Source organism: Lates calcarifer, linkage group LG5, assembly GCF_001640805.2.
Source record: "Lates calcarifer isolate ASB-BC8 linkage group LG5, TLL_Latcal_v3, whole genome shotgun sequence".
In the NCBI taxonomy this organism is placed as follows: Eukaryota; Metazoa; Chordata; class Actinopteri; family Centropomidae; genus Lates; species Lates calcarifer.
The window spans coordinates 15,219,614-15,242,506 of NC_066837.1; the positions used below are offsets into that span (position 1 = coordinate 15,219,614).

Below are 22,893 nucleotides of genomic sequence, written 5' to 3' on the forward strand. Positions count from 1 at the left end.
CTTTCATTCATTTAAAACTGCGTCTTTTCACTTTCTCTCCTCCAGGACATGGTGGAGTGAACCAGCTCGGAGGTGTGTTTGTAAACGGCAGGCCCCTCCCAGATGTAGTACGACAGCGAATAGTAGAACTCGCCCACCAGGGGGTTCGGCCCTGCGACATCTCACGCCAGCTACGAGTCAGCCATGGATGCGTCAGCAAGATACTGGGCAGGTAAGAAGCCTGTGAGCACCTACGACAGCACGGTGACAACATCCTTTACGCAAAATGGAAAATATCTTGAGGTGCAACCTATTGCAGCACCACACAGGATGGTTTAAAATGTCTGCAGCAAACGTCAACTTTACACACCTGGTTCATTTTTGGTTTGTTCTGGTTAGGGACATTAACTCAACATGTGTCAAACTGAGGTTCCTGTAAGGTCACACTGACTCATTTAGTGTCATGTATTCATTTCCCTCAACATGCACAAGCTGCATTCCCAGAACTGTCTGTCTTCGTTTTACCCTTGCCCCTTATTTCTCTATCTCGTTTCTCTGTCTCTCGCTCTTTTTTTTTTTTTTTTGCCTTTTCACCTTCCTCTACTCTCTCTGTATCCTGTATTTCTCGTCCGACCCCTCTCAATATTTCTGTGTCTCTGCCCCCGCCTCCTCTCTCTCTGTCTGTCTGTCTCTCCCTCTGCCTTTTCAAAGCTAAATTCAAGAGTAAATCCCTGCTCGTTCCGTCCCCCACAGAAGAAAGAGGGACAAAAGGGAAAAGATTCATCACTTTTTGGAATTAGCATCAAAATGAAAGTGGCACCATATTTCTGCACCCCCTAAAAAAAAAAAAAAAAAAAAAAAAAGACAGAGGGAGATGGAGAATGGGAGAAAGACAAGAACAAGGAACACAATCAAAAGGGGAAAGGCGTGTTAAAGAAGAAGAGTGCAGGAAAAAGAAAAAAAAAACGAATGAGAGACAGAGACCATTTGTGGGGACGGAGGGGAAGGATTAGCTACAGCGACCCTCAGCTATATCAAAAAATGTGTAGCTCATTGTTCTCCCTTGCTTCTCTTTTTCCCTCTCTCCCTCTCTGTCTTTCTCTCTCTACCTCTCTCTCTCTCCCCCTGTCCTGGCCGTTCAACTCACTGAAGCGTTACCGTGAGGGGGGGTGGAGAGAGAGAGGGGATCGAGGGATGGAAGGAGGGAGGGAGGGTTGTTTTATCCTCTCCTCTCTGTCTCTCTGGTGCCAGCAGAACAAAAACACCAACTCTACCACCCTGTGTGTGTGTGTGTGTGTGTGTGCATGTGTGTGTGTGTGGTGTGTGTGTGTTGGCTCATTGTTGTGCGGATATCAATAACCACGCTCGTTTATTCACCAATGATTCAGCTGTGAATAATTTAAATAGTTTTCCATTTGAAAATAGATTGTTTCTCCTTTAGCTGTGTTTATACTCCAGCTGTGAATAGTCAAAACGTGCAACACACACCCCGTGTAATGCAACATGCGCACACACGCACACTTAAAAAGAAAGACAAGGAAACGCACATTTACAGGAACACACATCTTCATGGAAGGGATTACTCTACTGTACAGCGGTGGAGAGAGAGAGAGAGAGAGAGAGAGAGAGAGAGAGAGAGGAGAGAGAGAGAGAGGAGAGAGAGAGAGAGAGGAGAGAGAGAGAGAGAGAGAGAGCAGCAGGTTTAAGACTGACTGACAGCTTGCATCCACACACAGCACCCCCCCCCACACACACACACACACCCTTTTCTGCAAGCTGAGTAGCGCATTTGCTGTCCTCCCACCCCCTGCCCCCATGCCCCTTCTGCATGCAAATACATTCATGAAATAGCCATGGTGGACACGAAACGCCTGAATCTGTGAGTGCGTGTGTTTGCACTAGTATGTGTGTGTGTGTGTGTGTGTCTTGTCTGTGTGTGTGTGTGTGTGTGTGTCTATCCTCCTCTTACCTCTGTGTCACAATGTGAAATTGCCAAAGAAAACAAAAAGCCATTCACAGGTCGAGTCAGTTTTTTCAGCGTATTACATTTACATTTAGTCATTTAGCTGACACAGTTATCTTTATATTTCACCTTCATTAAACCAGGTGAGCCCCACTGAGATCAGAGAGGGAGATCTGGCCAAGCAGCAGCAGCAGCATGAAAAGTAAATTTGGCAAGAGTTATAAGATTCCTCAATTGACTCAAGTAGCTGGAGCAGCTTCCTTTGCCGTCTCTATCCAAGCATTATTTTTCAAGTCTGCTTAATACAGTACTCACATGACTGTGTGGTCTGTGCACTGAAGTGGCTGCTGTAATCACTCCCCCTCGTCGTGAAGGGATTCCTCACAAAAGTAAGAGGTGGATGACAAAATGGACAGTCCTCGCTCTCAGCAAAAACGCACTCTGATGTTCAGCTGATGCTAATATGAGGCAAGTATCCTCCGAAGTTTTAGTATTTTTTAGTGTGAAAAAAAAAACATCTCAGTGTTTCCTCAGACTGTGTTTCCTTGCTGAGCTTCAGTGGAGGAACAGAGAGAATTTCATACTAAAAAGACTTTGTAACACATCCAGTCTGACAAGGACTCATATTAGCTTTGGATTACTTTAAGAGTGCATTTTTGCACAGAGCAAGGAGTGAACCGCATCCCATTGATCACTTTATTTTACTGTGTGAACATTTACAGGCCGCAATAATTCTTTTAATCTACATGGACGAGTGAGTATTGTTTTATAACATAAACTTGAAAAATGTGAATCTGTCCATCTTTTGAGAAAGGAGACACAAGACAAGAGAATCAGCTTTTACAAGATCAAGTGCGAGAGACAGAAGGGGGTCAAGGGAAAGTCCAGTGGGACGTGAAGCATGTTTTGAACAGTTTTGAATTTTAGCCAAAGACAGTGAGTGAGTCCTGACTGCAGTGAAGAAGGTCATTCCTTCAGCTCTAAAGCCGAGAGGGAAAACATTTGAGGCTGAGTGGAACAATGTCCAAATCACCACCAGGAGGGGGGAACTAAAGGACCAGTAAAAACAACAGAGGTGTTTTTTTTTTTTTTTTTTAAACATGCCAATTCTTTGGAGACCAGTATGTAACAATGAAAAACTCAACATAATTAATTCACAGCTTTAATGGTGCCACTAAAGTCAAAATGTGGTTTTGGCAATTGTAGGTTTTAGTTTTAAGAGATAAAGATGGAGGAATAAACAAACAACACACAGGTGTCTCAGGTCTACAAACCAAATCCTACTAACAGGTACTGTCTTTGTGGCCAAAACTTAATATAGTTTAATGCTCTATGCCATTTAACTCCATTGTTGCCCCAAAACAGTTAAAATGTGAGCCACAGCACCAACAGACATGTGCCTTCATCTCAACGAACATAGGCACTGTAATTTATTTTGAGTCTATCCCACGAACACCGTCCTGCTGCTGTAAATGCTCAATAGAGCACAAACCGCACCGCTGAAAATAGTCCCTTATAAATACACTGTTCACACCAAAATTAATATTTGCAAAAACTATAGTGCACAGTTATTCTATTGCTCTTCTGTTTTTTTTTAAAGGAAACTATTATTTTGTGACTCATTCTGGGTGCCACAGACAGGAAGTCAGAAAGTACAGGTACTGACAAATGAATGCATTGCCAGTTTTGGTCTTTTTCGGGAGAGCTGACAATAAAAAGTATAAATGTGTTGTACACAATTACCTGCATCTATTAATATTGTCATAATAAGAGCATCAATGTCAGATCAACTGATCAGGTCACAAAACCATGAATGTATAAACTGCTAATTAAACTGCTGAGCCTTATCATTCTTACATGTTGTTATTGCATAAATTATTATTTTCATCCCATTTTGGATCTATTAAATGTCAAATGTTTAATTTCAAGATATATTTAAAACTGACTGGAGGCAATCTGAAAAATTACAGATACCTGAAAACATGTTTGGATTTACAGGTTTAACCTTCCAACAGCTTTTAACACTTCTTCTACTATTACTACAACCTTCATGTGTTTCTCCTTATGACCGATGCCAATGTCTTCCTTGCAGTTGGTTGACAGGTACTATGAAACGGGCAGTATCCGCCCCGGGGTAATCGGGGGATCCAAACCAAAGGTTGCTACACCCAAAGTGGTCGACAAGATCGCCGATTACAAACGCCAAAACCCCACCATGTTTGCCTGGGAGATCCGGGACAGGCTCCTAGCTGAGAGAGTGTGCGACAACGACAGCGTCCCCAGTGTCAGCTCCATCAACAGGTACCACAGTCTGTGTAATCTATGTGTGTGTGTGTGTGTGTATCAACTTATAGCAACAGGTACTGAGTGTAGGTAGAGCACAGAGGAGTATAATACCGTGTGTTTTATGCGTGTGTGTTTGTGTGTGTGTGTGTGTGTGTGTCTGAGAGTGGAAAAGAGAATAGCAAAGAGGCCCCAGTCTCCATATGTATGAAGTGGCTGCAGCTCAGTGGTTCAACACGATGGTACAATGACAACCCTTTCCCCTGAGCATAGAGGCAGAGAGAGAGGGAGGGATGGTGAAATAAGAGAGAGAAGGAGTGAGCAAAAGAGGCAGACAAAAGGGAAGGAAGGTGTGCGGGGAGTAAGGAAAGAAACAGTCACAAAAGGAAAGGAAAGAAAGGGAAAGGAAGGAAAGGAAAGGAGAGAGGAGGAGAGGAAAAAGGGGAGGAAAGGAAAAGAAAGGGAAGGAAAGAGGGGAAAAAAAGGCTTGCATGAGCAGCCAAGCAGGAAGTGTGAGGCCCCTCTGCCATGTCAGCCTGCCTCAGCCACTTCACACACTCACACACACACACACACACACATACATACACACAGTTTTGCGCTCCCACGATGGTCATGTTCTCTCTGTCACTCAGAATCCACTCTCTCTCTCTCACATCACACACACACACACACACACACACACACACACACAAACGATCACTCACACTAATATCTCCTCTTCTCCTCCTGCAGGATCATTCGGACTAAGGTTCAGCAGCAGCCCGGCCAAACGGGCTCAGTGTCGGCTCACAATTTAGGTAGGTCGCTGCGGTAAAATCCTGTTTCAAACTGTCAAAGCAAATTTTACAGGGGAGACGTTTCTGTGTGAGTCTCTCGGGAGTGGAGACCGTGGGCTGTATTTGGAACAAGGAGGCGAATTGAAATTCTGGACCTTGACTTACAGCAAAAGGCTGCATGGACACAGTGTGAAACGTTGTGCGCCACAAAGTTCCTCGCCTGAATGCTTTAATCAAGATGTCTCAAATTTAAGTCAGTTTATAAAGTATAGGATTTTGTTTAGTCTATTTTCTACTTAATAAGAACATTATAAGGATTACAAGATTTTTTTTTGCAGTGATACTGGTAACTGATGTTTGTGAGACGGCCGGAGTTAATATATATTTCAAAGTACCTTCCACACCTGTTGTCACATGTAGTGGAGAGCTGACATGTAACCAGTGTCCAGCCAGACTCAAACTGGGGACAATGCAATTACATGGTCAACCACTTAAACCTGCACAAGACGCTGCACAAGTTCCAAAACTCTTAAGTACAACAGCACTCCAATACAAATGTATTTAGTAGCAATGTTTCTTCCCCAGCCTCAAACTAGCAACAGTGTTACACATACACATTTATGTACGTTTATTTTGTAACATAATGAAGTGCGATAATGTAACCAGAAGGAGATACCATACTCCAAACAACAATACTCAACATAAAGACTGTTGCATGAGTTCAGAGCAGCAAAGAACATCACCCTAAACATTCAGTGAGAACAAACTTAATTCATAAAAGACGGTGTTTCAGTATCACCATAATGGATCCAGAAACACATTATTATTGTTGGAGATTGTTTGACTGTTGATAGATTAATATTGTTCACAAATTCTAGTTTAATTGATTATGAACAGGGCAAAGCAGACAACTGCTCCAGGGCCCCACAACCTCTAAGGCTACAAAGGTCCATATTTATTGTGCATGAATTGGGTTGTGCTAATTTGATTAACTGTGAATTTGTTTTTGAAAGTTTTTAATATACCTCACTTATCACTTTATTAACTGCATTTTTTTGATTGGTCTTGTCTGCTGTACCTGTCTTTAAGAGAGGCCCTGCATATTCCTAAATGACTTTGTGTTCAGCCAAATTATCACAAACCGGGGCCCACAGCCAAGTTTTTGCCCCTTAGTGGGTTATTTTGACCGTGTTTTGTTTTGCCATCATAGAGCAGATTGCAATTTTACTAGTAAATAAGCAACAATGGCAGTGTTATGCATGAGTCTGCCTCATGGGGGTGAATGAAAAGAATAGTCTTGATCCTAAACTGACATTGTCCACAATTATGGAGGTCACAATAATAATATTCTCTTGTCCAATCATAAAAAGGAACACTGTTATAGTTATGTTTATTAAGAACACTTAAACTTAACTTAATTAAATGGACATTTAAAAAACATAATCTTTCTTTAAATTAACAAGGTTTGTAGTTTATAATCATGTTACAGACTGAATAGTATCTATTACAGCTATGACTGGAACATTATTACTTTTTATTTGATGAATATCTCAGAATACAAATAAATATGAGAGCCTTTCTCTCCCTCACTCGCTTCCTCACTTTGTCCTGCAGTGGATTGTGTTTCAGTGTCTCTCATATCTTCATAATCGCACATTGTCTATTAATCTAAATTAATTTCACACACACTGCTCCCTGACTCCTGCCTTTTACACACACAATTATCAGGCACACACACACACACACACACACATACACCCACATACATACACACCTAGACTTGCTGAGAAGCACACACACACACACACACACACAAACGCATACACACACACTTACAGATTACACAGATAAATGGGTCCCACTCCCAGGCGGAAAATTGAACATTTGGATTTGCAGAATAAAAGCGTTACGTTCTGATAAAAAAAAAAGACTGAAAAGAAAGAGAAAGGAAAATCAGATAATTGAAGTGCTAAATCAAGTGATGGGAAAAGGAGGGATATGCATTCATTATACTCTCCTTGTCGTTAGCGAAGGAGTAACGGATGGAAAGGACCTTGATCCTTTGGTTTGTCGTCTTTTTTTCCCCCCTTTTCGGTCTTGTCTTTCTGTGTTTGGGGGTCTGCTGGGAGAGAGGATTAGGATGTCTGTCTCCACACCTTTCTGTCCCTCCTGGGATACCATACTGTCACTCAGCCCCACGTCCGCTTACAGGGGCACAGATAAGGGACCAAGGAGGAGTGAGTGACTGTATGTTTCGGTGTGTGTGTATGTGTATATTTGTGTGTGTGTGTGTCAGAAGGTTGCAGGATGTGTTTGTGTGTACGTGTCACTGAAGCGGTGACAAGTATGTCGCTGTGTCGCCCGGCGAGGAACTTGTCTCCTCCAGGGGAGAAGATTAGAGGGAGAGACAACGAGGAGCAAAATACAGACAGACTCCTTTGTGGCATTTTTTTTTTTTTTTTGTCTAGCTTCAGTTCAGCCTGTATAGCCCAGTAAAGTTTTAGAGGATTAAAGTGCATCTATGTTAAGTTTATGGAGAGAATAAATAGGATATAATAAATAGGATTTAAATTGTGTAGCATTCACTCAGAGGCTTTTGTTCTATACAGTGTTTTTGGTTGTAAAGTAACAGGTGCAGAATAATGGACATACAGAGCTTATAGTTGTTATTTGCGTCTTTTGATCAGCCCTAATTGTATGTAATATCAAAGCACTAAACATTAAACATTACACATGTAAAAACATCCTATAAAACTCAGTTTCCGGTCATAGCATGTTATCATGTATGTGGCTGTTGCACTTTTATTTTACCTGTCTTCTTGATATTATATTATAAAACTGTTTTTTGCATTTAGAGTCTATAAATAGTACATAATGTTATGATGCAATGATTCTGTTATGCTCCTATATAGGTGACATTTTCTATTATACATGAGTCCAACACAAAGTCCTTTTATAATGGAAAGTCTGACCTGAACTCCTTAAAATCACACTAAACACAAGTAGATGCAATATTGTTGTTTTTCAATACAATTATTCACAGAGACAGTCTGGGTTACTTTGGACATTTGAACAGTTATACTCTAATCCTGTCAGTGGTGTTTCAGATCTCCAAACAGATCTTTATGCATTTTTGAAATTCTGAGACAGATTCTGAATTTTTCTCAAAGGACCTTTGAGGAAACTTAAAAACTGCTTTCAGAAAGAACAATCTTTTCTGTTGCCTGTTTTGTGATTTCTTAATGCCAACCTCCAACCTGTTTCTGCCGTGGTGTGATCTGTCTGCAGCGACGTCCGTGGCGGCCACACAGGTCTCAGCAGTGACCAGCGACTCGGCCGGCTCCTCGTACTCCATCAGTGGCATTCTGGGGATCAGCTCAGCTGCTGATGTGGGCAAGAGGAAGAGGGACGAAGGTGAGCACAAGAATATGTTTGTATGTCTGAGTGTGTTTTTGCATATCCTTACAAATCATTGTATTTTTCAATGGGTATTTCCTTTGTACATATATAGAAGCACAAACACACAGCATACATAAACACAATACATGATGGACAGCCTCAGGAGGAGGGCCTCCTTTCCATACCAGCATGGAAAGCCCAGATGGAAAGAAACACATGAGGATCAGTGACAGATGTGTGTATTTGTACGTGCAATATGGGAGTTCTAAACCAAACATCTTCATATATATCTTCATATTTGTTAACTAACGGCACCTCACATGAAAGCTTCCTGAGAAGTTAGTTTTATTCATGTGCTATTGATCATATACACTGTCATACTGGATCAATGTTGTGTGCATGTTAATAGAGGTGTGAGCTTGTACATATGTGTGCACATAAAGGGGTTCTCTCTAGTAGCTGTATGCATGTGTTTGTGTATGCAAGTGATTGCAATGATTGTGAGTGTGTATGTGGCAGTGTCAGTGGCATTAAAAAGCCATCACGCAGACAGTCTCCTACGGTAAATGAGACAGGACCAGATGTCGGAGCGAGGGGGGGGGGTGACAGAACGCCACTAGGGGCTATTTCTCACTCTCTCTCTCACTCACTCACACACACAGATTACAGTATGGGGTCCTATTCCCACTTCTGATGAATTTCCAAAACATTCCAGCAGGTTCCAGGATGAATCCCAGATGCACCTTGGGCATTCTGATATGCTTGGATACGGCCCACTTACCCATCAACAGAGCACAAAGACTTTAGACCCAACACAGATACCCACACACACACACAGTTAATATGAATAATGATGATGTTTGATCTAAAGACCTCCTCTTCCTCCGCACACATGTAGCTGATAATTCGTGGTGGTATAGTTTTTAGCTTAGATGAAGGTCACAACAAACAACTGCCACTGACATCACCATCAATCATCATCAGCTGAGATATAAGGTGCTTTTTTATGAGCATTTTTAATTTACACAAAAAGCTAGAAAAGATGGAAATTTGATAAAAAGTCAAAAAAAATGTTTTTACACTTGGTTGAGGTGGAAAAACTAGTGAATCAATAAAGAAACAAAATGCAACTAAAAGCACCGGAGACTTTGCAGATAATTCATGATATACACAAGGCACGTGATGAGACAAAAGAAAAATCAATGAGGATTGAAAATCACATTTCCCACACGGTTTCATCAGTTTGAGGTTTGAATGTCGCTCTTTTAATTACGTCATGTCACTGCGCCCTCTTCCTCTACAGTGGTTTAATGCAGCTGACTGGAGAATCAGTGCCACCAAGTATTAATCTTGATGCACCCAGTGCCTAATATTCACGCATGGATGGAAACATGCATTTTGGTAAATTTTCTGGAAATTCTGTTAAAACTTGCGCTAAAATTGCATGAAAACTTGACTATAATAGTAGCTACTCTTGAATTAGATCAGAGCACTTCACAGATTTAATACCAACCCACAATTGTCCGCACAGCGGACATTTTGACTTTTTCTTGGATGAAAAGCACAAGTGTAACTAATAACATTAATGATGGCTCTGTTTCATTAAGGTGTTCCTGTTCCAGGGTTCTGCTATCATGGCTGCTGGTTCACTGACATAGCTTACCAGGAGTGGAGCCGTCGCTATTAGTTACAGTTGTGCTTTTCCTGCTCTAACAAGCCAAAATGTCTGCTGTGAAACAGGTCTATTAGGGGTCTACTTTTCCTACAAAGCCATACATCATTGACAAGAATAATGTGAGTCCTGTATGATTACAGAAATGTATCCATGTCATAATGACTGTGGCAAAACCTTTGTGGTCAGATCTGTTGTTAAAGTAGGAGCTCTGTAATCTAATTAGCAGCATTATTACTTCATTTTGTTCTTTATGTACGTGATGAGCTATGCCATGCGCTACATGTGTGGTCTGTTTGTGTTTTACTCTGACTGGGCCTTGCCCTTTCGTAATTCATATCAAAAACATGGTATCACTTCACGTTTCACTGGAGCATCCAGAAAGTGTCATTCGAGCATCGTTGTCGCCCTCTGCGTCACGTTTTTGCTTGTGTGTTTTATCTGCAGTGTTTCTTGTGGCAGAGGTCTGAGCGGTTGGCTCTGTGGTCTAATTAACAGCATTGCTAATCACAGCTTCCATTAGAGCAGCCCCCGCCGGATAATGACACACACACACAGCAAGGGGCGACAGGGAGAACAGCATGCACTGACATGGACAGACAAACACATACACAAACACACAATAATGCAAGTTTCTCAGCATGCACACACACACTCACACCCATATGCTCGACTGTATGGACATTTGTATACACACAGAGGGAGAAAGACATCACACACGCGAGGCCAACAATCACACGGCGTTCTCCTGTTAACTTTGTTGTTAAATCTATCTCTCTGTGCAGCTGAATATGTTACATACACAGTAATGAGACAGTCACAGTGAAGCTCTGAGCATCAAAAAAAAGCTTCAAACCTTGACCTTCCATGAATGAAGTGAAAAAATTAAAAGCCTGAGTAAAAGAAGTGAACAACCGTTTTGTTTCCAGAAAACAAAATCATGAAAAGTTGGTGCAGCAGTGGCAAAAAATGCAAAAAACCCTAATCTCTGTTTTTTTCCCCCTGAATTTTACTTCAAACCAGTGGACTGATGTATTCTGGGCATGAAGCCTTTTGTCAGTCCACTGGTTGAAATGAGTTTTGCCTGCTTCATGACCCTGGTGTATGGGGCATGATGGTTCAATGGCATTCCCAAATGCACTACAGGGTGGCTTATAGTTTCTACTTATGAGTAGTGCAGTCCAAAAAAGCAAGAATCCAAAAATAACACAGGAGATCACACAGGAAACTATGAGAAGCACACAACTCTACTCACTCAGTACTCCACAGAAAAGGTGTGGAGACACTGAGCAGCTTCAGCAACACAGAAACGCCAGCGTCTCTCTCTCTCTCTCTCTCTCTCTCTCTCAGACACACACACACTGACCTTTTATCTAGCTTTCAGCCATATATTTGGGATACACATTTTATATCCTAGTCGCTTTGTAGCCAGTTCTTCTAACCAACAAAGAATTTCAGCCATCGGAGGTCTGGATGTAAAGGATGTAAACTGAAGATACAAAGAAGCCACTCACCTCACCTGCGAGAGCTGCCTCCACCTCAGGAAGAAGACCGCCGGATCCACGTTATATGAAACCCAGGAAGCTGAGAGGCATATGGACACAATCATCGCTGGCTGGTGCGGTGGTTGCCACAGTTCCTCGGCCTGCTGACGCCGCCGCTGCTCCTACTTCAATCCCGGCCTCGGCCGTTCCGGCTCGGCCGCCGCGTCTGCTTCTGCCCCGGTCGCCGTTTGTGAGGACCCCTGGCTTCAGTCCGGGGTTAAATCTATACAGGCTACTGTCTCCCAGGCGCTAAGGAAGCTGACATCCTGGACAAGATCTACTTCCTGGCAAAGCACTCCAGAGTTCGCAATGTTATTATCCATGTTGGCTGCAACGATGTCTCCAGCTGGGCGTCCGAGATCTTAAAACAGGATTTTAGCAGACTCCGTCACTCGCTTGTGGCAAGCGTGCTTTTACCTGCGGACCCATTCCCCCACTTGCCCGGGGTGGCGGTCGTTTTAACCGGATCCTTAGCCTTCATACGTGGCTCCACTCTGTCTGCAGTTTATAACACATTTTTCATTGATAATTTTAACGTCTTTTGGAATCATCCATGCTTTTATCTGAAGGACGTGTTCACCCAAGCAGACTGAGTTCTCATACTTTAACGAACAACAGCTTTTTATTCGGTTTTAAACACCTCCAACAGCCTGACCGTCTCAAGCCCCAGGTAACCAAGTAGGTTTCAAACCGGTTACTTCCGGTCTTTTTAAGGCAAAGTAACTTCTTCTCCGCTCCGCTGCCAACATACATCTCATCATGGCATAGACCCACTAGCTCCCCCCTGTGCCCAGATACTCCTGATGCCCATAATACCGGTTATTAGTCAGAGATCACAGAGGAGCTGTCATAGAGCAGAGTGGAGACGGAAAGCTTCCAGACTGACAGTGCACCTTCATATTTTAAAAGACAGAAACGTAAAAGAAAGCATGATATTTCTCTGACCCTATCGATAAGAACAGACACAACTCCAGGACTTTGTTTAATGTTATTAACTGTGTCACAGGAGCTCCTCTGAATGTCATTATGGACTCCTCCCCCAAGAAATGTGAAGAATTTTTTTAACCTTCTTTGTTAATAAAGTCTCCAGCATCAAAAGAACTATATTGATCTGTTAGAGCCATATATTCTTCACGTAATTAATGCCTCACTATTGACTGGTTCAGTCCCTACTTATTTTAAGAATGCAATTGTTCAAAACCTTCTGAAAAAAAACCTCTTTGGACCCTAACTCCCTGTTTAATTTTAGACCCATTTCCAAACAGCCATTTCTTTCCAAGAGATAGTTGCAGAACAGCTGACTGCAGCTCTAAACAGGAATTGACTCTCTAAGACATTTCAGTCAGGATTCAGGGCAAACCACAGAGACACTCCTACAATAAGTGATCTACTGGTTGTCACTGATGCTGGAAAATATTCAGTTTTGGTCCTTTAAGTGTTGCATTCAACACTGTTGATCATTTATTTTATTGGAATGTCTCCAACACTGGCAGTGGTATCTCTGGTTTGGTTCTGAATTGGTTTTATTCTTATTTACAAGATAGATTTTTTAGCCATAGTTAATTCATGATCTTCAATTGGGAAAATTATCTGTGGGGTACCTCAGGGGTATGTCCTTTGATCTCTGTTGTTCTCTTACAACATACATGTTACTCTGTGGCATATCATCCACAGGCATAATGTGACTTTTCACTCCTATGCAGATGATACCCAAATTTATCTTTCTTTCAACCCCAATTAAATTACGATAAAACGATTATTAAATGAATATACTAAATGACTGCATCACTGAGTTCAAATGCTGGATGGCACAGAATTTCCTGCAGTCAAACATTTATAAGACTGAGGTTATTACTATTGGCCCTGACACAGTTCAGGTTTATACCTCAAAGCAGCTGGGCTCTTTGTCCCAAAATTTAGCTTATAACTGTAAAAAATCTTGATGTCACTTTTGATGACCGCCTCAGCTCGAATAAGCATGTTAACTGTGTCATCCAGTCTTGTTTTCTGCAGCTCAGGAGACGTTCTAATATCAGTTCACTATTATCCAGAAGAAACCTGGAGATGGTCATATATGCCTTCATTTCTTCTTTTTTGGAGTACTGTAACTCTCTGCACACATTTTAGCCAACATGGTTTACATAAATCATAAATCAAATACATAAGTCCAAAATGCACCAGCCAGACTTCTTAGCAGAACCAAAAAAAAAAAAAAAAAAAAAGATCACGTTACCCCCATTTTAGCTTCTCTTCATTAAGGGTAATTTAAGAATTGATTTTAAGATTACATCTCAGATCTTCTGACACCACATACACAGTTGTAACAAGATGTCCTCATATCATATCATATCATATCATATCATATCATATCATATCATATCATACATCACGATATGCCTCAGGAAACCTTTTATTTTTGATGTCACTTATAAGAACAGAAATGGCAGCTGTGCAAGTGATGGGAACACAGGAAGACGATGGGGTTTGTGTATACATATTGGCAGCAGGAGTGTGTGGGGGTAAAGCCCTGTGGTGACCTGTGGCCCCAGCCAAAGAGAGGGGAAGTGGGGGTTTGACCGGGGACAGAATGTAGATGAATAGGAGTGAATGGAAGAACTTGACTTGTGGGGCCAAAAGGGGACTATTGTATCTTAACCTATTCTCTTACACACAGAGACTGTGTGTGTGTGTGTGTGTGTGTGTGTGTGTGTGTGTGTGTGTGTGTGTGCAACATGGACATGGAGGGCAGAACAGGTGGTGCTAGTTATTGACAGGAATGTTTCTTTCCTTTAAACCTGAGTGAAAAATATTCTCAGTGCGTGTTCTAGATGATGCCAAAATCATCTATAGTGGCTGTTCAAAACCTTCTCTTGCACGAAGATGAAATAGTGTCAATGGCATTTACCCAGAATGCCAAGTTGACCTCTCACCCCCTTGTGCATCCACTGTGACATGCAGCAGCTTACCAGATAAAAGACGCTGGGGGTAAGCAAGAGATGGAGGACGGAGGAGAGGAGGGAGGGGGGCTCCGCCCTTCACCCTGAGTTCCTCTCAGTGAGTCTCCCACCCCTGAAAACTTGGATCTCTGGAGTTGAGATGGGGGCACTCCTTCTCTCTCTCTCTCTCTCTCTCTCTCTCTCTCTCTCTCACACACACACACACATGCACATACACACATTTTCACACAGAGACAAACATGCATGCACATGCTGGGGCTTTGAGGTCACACTTATAACCCTTGCCCCATCTGTATGATAATCCATGTCAAGTTCAAAACGACATACACTGGTACTGTCCTACACACACACACAGACACACACACACTGAAACTTCCAAACAGGTGACAACCCATCTAACTCTCAGAGGTATTTGGATTTAATAATTCAACTGTTCCTGGGTTGTCGAAAAATGGGAACGGCGGGCCGAGTCAGAGGGAGACGGTGATTGAGAGAGAGAGAGAGAGAGAGAGATCCCGGAGGTAGGGAGAGAGTGCGTGAGTGAGTGAGCAAAAGAGAGAGACAGAGAAGGCGGAAGAGAGAGGAAAAAGGCAGAAAGGAGAGAACAATAAGGGCTCATTGTTTGTTTTGTTCTGCTCTGAAAACGAGGGAAGAGAAGCGCTTCCCTTCTGAGACTGACTCACAGAGATAGAGGCAGCTGTGTGTGTGTGTGTGTGTGTGTGTGTGTGTGTGTGTGTGTGTGTGTGTGTGTGGGCATGCGTGTATCCGACAGTGAATAGGATTTAACCCGTCACGGCAATGAGTTTCTTTACCCATCCATGGATACAATGAGACCAGCCGGATATCAAACTACTCACCCACCCACACCCACATCCACACCAAGACGCACACATGCAAGCATACACACACACATTCATACAGATGAATGGACAATATTGATTATCAGAAGTAAAAGCTTTGTTCTTACTGCCTGATTACAGCAGGTTCTATCTTCCTCTTTGCTGTCTGTCTTTCTCTGGTTCTTTGTGGGCACTCTGTCGGCTTGGGTCAGTCTTTCAGGGCATGCGTGTATGTGTATGTGTGTGTATGTGCGCGCGCGACAGAGAGAAAGCAGAAAGCAATAAGCTGGCTGAAATGGTGCCATCAGAGCTACATGATTGATCAATTGAATTCCATCATGGGGACTGGCCAGTGGGATTAAATGGGTCGCGGTGGGTTACCAGGCTAAAGCATCATACTGGCTTTATCTCCCCCCCTGATTGGTCTGTCACCAGAGACCTCGACCATACACTCACACTGCTCCCAGCATCTGTATATGAGTGTGTGTGTGACTATAGAAGAGAACTGAGATTATGATCAAGCAATGTGTTTGTAAGAGAGTGGGTGAAAGAGGTTTTGTGTACCGAAAAGGTATAGCGAGGTTTTGTGTGGTACGTGGCACAGTGAAGGGCTTTTTTTCCTTTAGCTGTCTGGATACTATCATAAAATTTGAGATTTACTTAAAGTCTTTGAAATAAAATGTGTCCAACCTACGTTTGTACATAATAAAATTACCAAATTATATGTGTTGCACAGACATTGCCTTTAAAAGGTTACTATTCAAACTAGGAAAATATAGTTTGCACCCAGTTTCAGATGTTGAATAATGTATTAGTTCATGGTCAATATTGATTTTCTGCCATTTAATAGATAACTCCCAGTTATTAAGGTTAGTGATGTCACTTGAGTTTGCATCGATCAGATCTGAAGACTACAAATTTGAAAAAGAAAATAACCTGAGTGTGTGGAGTTAGAAAGAAATGAGGCAGGCTTCTGTAGCCCGCTCCTCACCTGTACTTGTGGCTACATCACCTGCTACAAGCATAACACAACCGAATCTCTGACTAAACTGTCTGCTGTCAAGTTACGTTATGGATAATGTAGGTGCCAGGTTTTGTCTAGGAAGAACAATGCGTGGAATAAAAAAGACAGTATTTCTGGTTCTGCTGCATAAACTGGCAATCTTAAGTCCAACAATGTTTAAGAAGTGCAGTGCCAAATTGGTGGAATACTCTTTTAAGGTCAGGGAAAGATCATGGCTACGGATAATAAAAAGCTAAATGTTAATTGATTCCTCTGACCTCCATACCCAAACTTTCTGTTTGCTAAATGAACAGGCAAACTACCTCCTGCAGTGGCACTGATCGTTAGCGCTGACTGTAAACCTTGAGGTGAGGAATCGCCCAATATGAACTTAAGTCACAGGGATACAGGCTGTGTTACTCATTGTTTCTTCTTTGCCTAACAGAAGGAAATAATGACCAAAACTATGAAAATAAGACCTGAATTGTCAGTGTAGCAAAACAGAAAATGAGTAACATTTCTTTCTTGCTTTCTTTCTTTCTTTTCTTGCTACATCACTCTTTGTTTTTTTCTTTAGGACCAAAGTCTGGTGCAAATGGATCTGTATTTTCAGTCCAAATGGAAAAATATATATATATTTGTGGCCCCTTCCCCCTCTCCACCTGTCTGTCATATCACTGCCCCTGCCGCCGGACACACACTCACACACACACTTTCACACATGGCAAACACACAGTGACCCCCAGGACTAAAATAGGCTCTCAGGAGCGGTTTGGAGCGATGAATTGGCTCTATAGCGGGGGATTTTCACCCTCATCCCCTTTTTCTCTTTATCTTTTTCTCCCGTTCTCTCTTTTCTAATCATTTGTGGGCCGCGACTCTTCAGAGTTCTTATAATTGTCTCGTTCAGTCCCTCAGCCTTGCAATAACTGCAGGATACGAGAGCTCACAGTCTAATACTGATACCACAGCAATATATATTTGTGTGTCTGTGTGTGTATGAGCGATATGACAAGACAGACCGAGAGGTGCGTATATACGAGAGGCGAGGGTGTACTTTTGAGAGATCAAGAAGGAGAGACAGCGTATGCTTGGTAATGGATTGCATTTGTATAGCATTTTCTCTGAGTCCCCACAATCTATGAAGTCACTGGGTCCTAAATCAGCTCACTGGAGTTCATTTGAGCCTATACTTGACTCTAACTCACTCTCTCCACATCTGCCTCAGTGATTCATTTTATCAACCCCTGCCTTTCTCCCCTCTTCATTCCTCTATCACTGCCTGTTTCTGGTTTCTCCCACTGTTGTACACACCAGACTAACAAACACCTCCTTTATTTCCCTCTTTAAACCTCTTCTCTTTCTCCTCTCTCTTTCTTGTAACTCCCTTAAACATCCTCCATTTACAACCCCCCACTAACCTGACCCCTTTCTCCTGTCTTTTTTCCAAATAGGTTTGCAGGAGTCACCACTGGCCAACGGGCATGGCCACAGTGGGCGGGACTTCCTCAGGAAGCAGATGAGAGGGGAGCTGTTCTCGCCGCAGCAGATCGAGGTATTGGACCGCCTGTTTGACAGACAGCCATCCTGTCCAATCCAATCCAGCTCTGACCTCTATGTGAGCCCTGACTCTGGCAAGGTAAGGGCGGGGCATCGTGCAGGCTCTGGGCTGAGGCTGAGTTTGGGAATAGGTGAAGGGTTAAAAGACTGAAGGGTGTTCCAATGAAACATAGGGCTGATGCATAAGAAAACTGTCCATGAAAAACGAACAGAAGCAGAGTTGGGGTCACAGAGTGTTTGGTGGTGACCTAACCACCTCATTGGCCACCAGACACAGCACCACATCTCAGATCACTTCCACAGCACTGATGTAGATGCTTTTAGCTGTGCAGGCATGAACTTGTGCTGCCTCTACTGCACTGCCTTGAGTTGAGTTCAGCCAGTTACATAAACACATTTGTGTAGCCAGCTTTGCTTAAACCTTTCATAGAGATTTAATGACTCCTAATAGTTTTCTTGTAAACTTGGTGCTTATTTACCAATCCCCATTGCCTGAGTGATTTCTTTGCATCAGCAAACCCCATAAAAAAATCCAAAATCAACTGTGAAATGATCCTGTTAACAAATACTGGCATGTGCAGCAACGTTTGCTAAAAACAATAGTACATAGCCTTTTGATTGGTAAAATCAAAGTTAAGTGCTTTGATTTTAGCTAAGGAGCTAAGTGCCAAAGATGTATACATAAGTCAAAAAGTTTTCTAAAACAGTTGTTTTTTGTCTTTGTCTTCATGGGTTTTGTTGAGAGTAAGAAAAAATACAATTATGCAAGCCTTATCCTTTAAAGAGAGAGATACCCCACATAGTGACTTTTCAGCCAGAGTAACACACCTGTTTTTGTGCCAGCCAAAACTCTATGGCAGTCTCAACTTGACCTCCACTATGAGCAAAGTGCTAAATCCGAGGAAAAAGGAACATATAGTGAGTTTCCAAGGACAGATAAAACACAATTTAGACATTTCCCTGGTATTAAACATGATTGGTTGTTTGATCTACAGGTGTGTTTATATGTAACTTTTTAAAATAGGAAATCTTATACTGAAAAGGTAATGGGGAAGAGAAGCTTCATTAAAACTACCAATACAGATGTACAGAAGCACTTTGCAAAATCTCTACCATTTGCAAGCTAACATTAACATTTGGTGCTTGATCTAGTTGTCATATGAAACGCTTGTCTCTGCTTTGAGCTAAAAGCCTGTCCTGCCTGCTATGCCTTGCCATGCCATGTCAATCTTGATGAAATTAGACACATCACAAAATCATAATCTAAGTATTTATAATTATATGTCTAAAGCAATACACATGCAGTGCATTAATCCTAACAGATTTGTTTTTCTTTCTTTCGTGTCTGTTGTTCTGAGTGATCTGAAAGTATCAGCATGTTTTTCTCTGTTAGCCTGGCAAACCGCTGTGTGTGTGTGTGTCTGTGCTCTGATAGACAGTGTATTGGCTTCAGCACAGACCCAGTCAGGCCTGGCCTATTGATGTTCCTATAATCTAGACACACTGCAGGGGTTAATGAGCATATTGACCCAGCTCTTATTATGACCTCACTTCCTGCTGCTCAGGGACACCAACGGAGCTGTCCACATGCTGATGCATCTCGGGAATGTGCTGCATATGTGTGTTTGACTGTGAGAGAAAAAGATGAGAGAACAAGAGCGAGAGAGGGTGTGTCTGTGTGTCTTAATGTTGCATCTAAATTGACCTCCCGCCCTTTCCAAGCAGTAAGTTAATATAAATCTGAGTGGAATAGACAGGTGTAAGTAGTACGCTGCATAACAAAATGGCAACAAGCTAGCATTTGTATTCTCTCTACCTTTTCGCAAGTGTCTTCTAATCTGCAGGCCTCCAGTGAATATTAAGGAAATATTTTGCCAGCATCTCAAAATGACACTTATGTTTCCACAGCCTTTAAATATATCCCTACTTTAGGTTTATTTATATGGTCAATGTCAAGGGCGAGAGGACAAACACTTAATGGTGGCGCAGTAGTAAATGGAACCACAGATAAGGCTACAGCCTTAGACCTATAGGGCAAAGTTTGGCTTTTTAGCCCATTCACTTCCCTGTGACCGACATGGAGAGTGGAGTGGCACAGGGCGAGAGGTTGACAGGGATTGGCTGTAGTAGCTCTATAGACTATGACTTGAGACTATAATACCCTTGATTCATAGGTCAGTGTCCTCTCTGAGCCCGGTCAAGCCACTGGGGTCGGGGATAGGGGCTTTAAGCTCCAGGTCGCACCAGGGTCAAACTGGCTTTAGGAATTGCATTACAAAGAGATGCAAGCACACACACATACACACACACTCTCACTCACATCGCTATCTGTCCCTCTACCTCTGCTCCTTTCTCTCATCCTGTCTAATCGACCACCACCCCCCTTTTGCCTGCCTGCATTTCCCAGAGGGAATGATTGACAGTCATACCCTTAACACTGACACACTGACAGCTACAGCTCGGCCTCTTTGGTATGTGGGCTGACTGAGATGTGTGTGTTCGTGTGTTTGTGTGTGTGTGTGAGGCCGTATTGTTGGCATTATGGTCAAGGAGGGTCACGGTGTGTTGTGACTGACATTCCTAAAAGATGCCCTGCTGTAGTTGCTGTTGCAGTGTGTGTGAGATAGTGCGTATGTGTGTGTATTTGTGAAAGACAATAAAATGTAGAGAGAGCAGGCAAGTAAGAGAGAAGCAGAGGTGCAAGTGGCTCAATTTCAGGTGCCAATAGTATATTATAATGGTATACTAATATACTGTAATTTCAGCAGTTATTTCAAGCTCCTCATTATCTTTTAGCTTTCTTGCACTGAAACACGAGCCTCATTCATTATTTCTTCTTCCTTCATTCCGCTTGAGGAGATAAAAAATAAAATTGTTCACGTTCCTCACAAGCAAATCTTATTTTATCTGTCACCAGTAGTTACTCTTCTATCCTGTTTGTCTCAGACCTTCTCTTTATCTTTCCTCCCTAACAAGCCATCCTTTTATCTCATCTCCCTCTCCTGCTCTTGTTCCCCCTCTCCCTGTAGTCTATTAAGCCCCACTATTAATTTGTGTGTGTGCGTGCTCCTATGTGTGTCTGCATGTGTGCCTGTCAGAGAGAGTTCATTTGAATTTCCCCTTCAATCACTTCCTATTACCCAGGTGATAAATCAGCAGGGCTGACGGAGCCTCCACCCATCCACGCTGCCCTGGGTCCAAACGCCCACCCCCCAGTACCAACCAACCAGGCTTCACAGGGATATAGAAGGAAAACGAGAATATCATTCTCACCATTGATAAAGCTTAAAAAGAAGCAGAGAGATCAAAGGTGATCTCCTCTGAAGGATGGAAACTAATTAGCCTTCATAACAACCCTTATGACTGCCCTAAAACAGATAGTTACTCCCTTCGCTTCTGTCTTCAACCAAATGATAAAAACATTATTCAAAATGAAGGCTGCTCTTATTCTATATTTTTCTTGCTATTGAGAAGTGCCATGGAAAAAAAAGACAAGTAGAGTAAAGCACCTGTGCACTGTAGGTTTTTAGCAAACATTACTAAAACAGGTAGTAAATAGCTTATTTGTCTGGAGCATTTTCATCCTTGGATTACCACACATTTTGTACTTTACTGAGTATTTGTAGCAGCAGACAGACGAACCAGCTACAACAAGGTCAGACACACAAATCATTTGTGTGAATGCGACTGCTGGACCATTTGTGCAGTCTGTGTTGATTCACCCCAAACAGCCAAAGTGCAGACTGTACAGACAGTTTATAGGAGTGTGTCTGCATGTGTTGGTTTTCAGTTTCTGACTAATCTCCTTACTCACTAGAAACTCTCTATGTGTAGATCCATAAAGTCCCAGACTTGTGTCTCATTGACTTTGTATGGAATTGTGCTGCCTCTAGTTTGCTTCTGCGTCAGTCAGTCAGTTCTGTCATCAGAACGTATTCACCACTCCTTGACAACAAACAGACATAAACCACCAGTACATTAATATTTTATTATTATTTAATTAAAATTAAAGTCAATAAATCATTCATTAATTAGAAGTGCTTGCCCAATTTCTCATTCAAAATTTATGAACTTTTACAGCCTCTCCGCAGGGTTGAGGTCTGGTTTGTCTGGAAATGAATATCCTCCCCACTGTGGCCACGCTCAGTTTGAGCGCAGATGAATTCCTTCCTCACAATCCCTGTCTCAGTCTGTGGGCCTCTGAGGGAATTGTATTTGTTTATAGTCGAGCCTTTTTTTCCATCAGGAGCACACAAGACAATGTGGAGAGATGGAGAGAGAGTGGGAGATGGAGAAATCGGGAGCTATTTGGGGGAATGGAGAAAAAGGGAAATACTATTATGCAAATGGTGCCAGCCAAGAGGGCCAGTCAGTGTGTGTGTGTGTGTGTGTGTGTGTGTCTGTGTGTGTGTGTGTGTGTCAGAGGGCCGATTAGGGCTCATCTGTTATTGATGTGAGATTTGGACCAAACCATTACCTTCCCATATCTGAGTCAGTAGACCAAGTTGTGTGTGTGTGTGTGTGTGTGTGTGTGTGTGTGTGTGTGTGTGTGTGTGTATGAGAGAGAGCAAGAGGGGGAGAGAGAGCGAGACAGAGAGAGAGAGAAACGATGGTAAAACTGCTGTACAGGACCTCACAGTATGGTCCTTTTCCATTATTAGCATGTAGCTTGTTAGCTTGAATGCTTTTTTGTTGTTAGCAGAGATTCTCTTAGATACTTTGAGTACAACAAGAGGGAGAGACTGGATGGGAAAGTGTAGAGAAGCTTGAATTTATATATTCTAAATACTATTCAGAGTTTGAAGAATACTTTCAGCTGCTCCCATCTTTCCTCATGTCTTCCTGCCAGTTCTCTCCATCATGTCAATCCCATCCTTCTTCTCTTCTACAGATGTTATTTATATCTACCTGCCTC

General features: G+C 42.4%; 1 protein-coding gene across 2 annotated transcripts in view; it reads left to right on the forward strand.

The window, feature by feature from the left end:
* The window catches only part of pax5 (paired box 5), a 58,609-nt gene that overhangs the window by 16,170 nt on the left and 19,546 nt on the right, over positions 1-22,893 (forward strand). Inside the window, exons 2-6 of one of the 2 annotated variants that reach the window (XM_018695796.2) lie at positions 46-211; positions 4,046-4,243; positions 4,961-5,025; positions 8,293-8,418; positions 17,873-18,057. In XM_018695796.2, coding sequence (XP_018551312.1) covers positions 46-211; positions 4,046-4,243; positions 4,961-5,025; positions 8,293-8,418; positions 17,873-18,057 — 740 coding nt within the window. The remainder of the gene's footprint in view (positions 1-45; positions 212-4,045; positions 4,244-4,960; positions 5,026-8,292; positions 8,419-17,872; positions 18,058-22,893) is intronic. The other variant, XM_018695797.2, reaches the window with a different exon arrangement.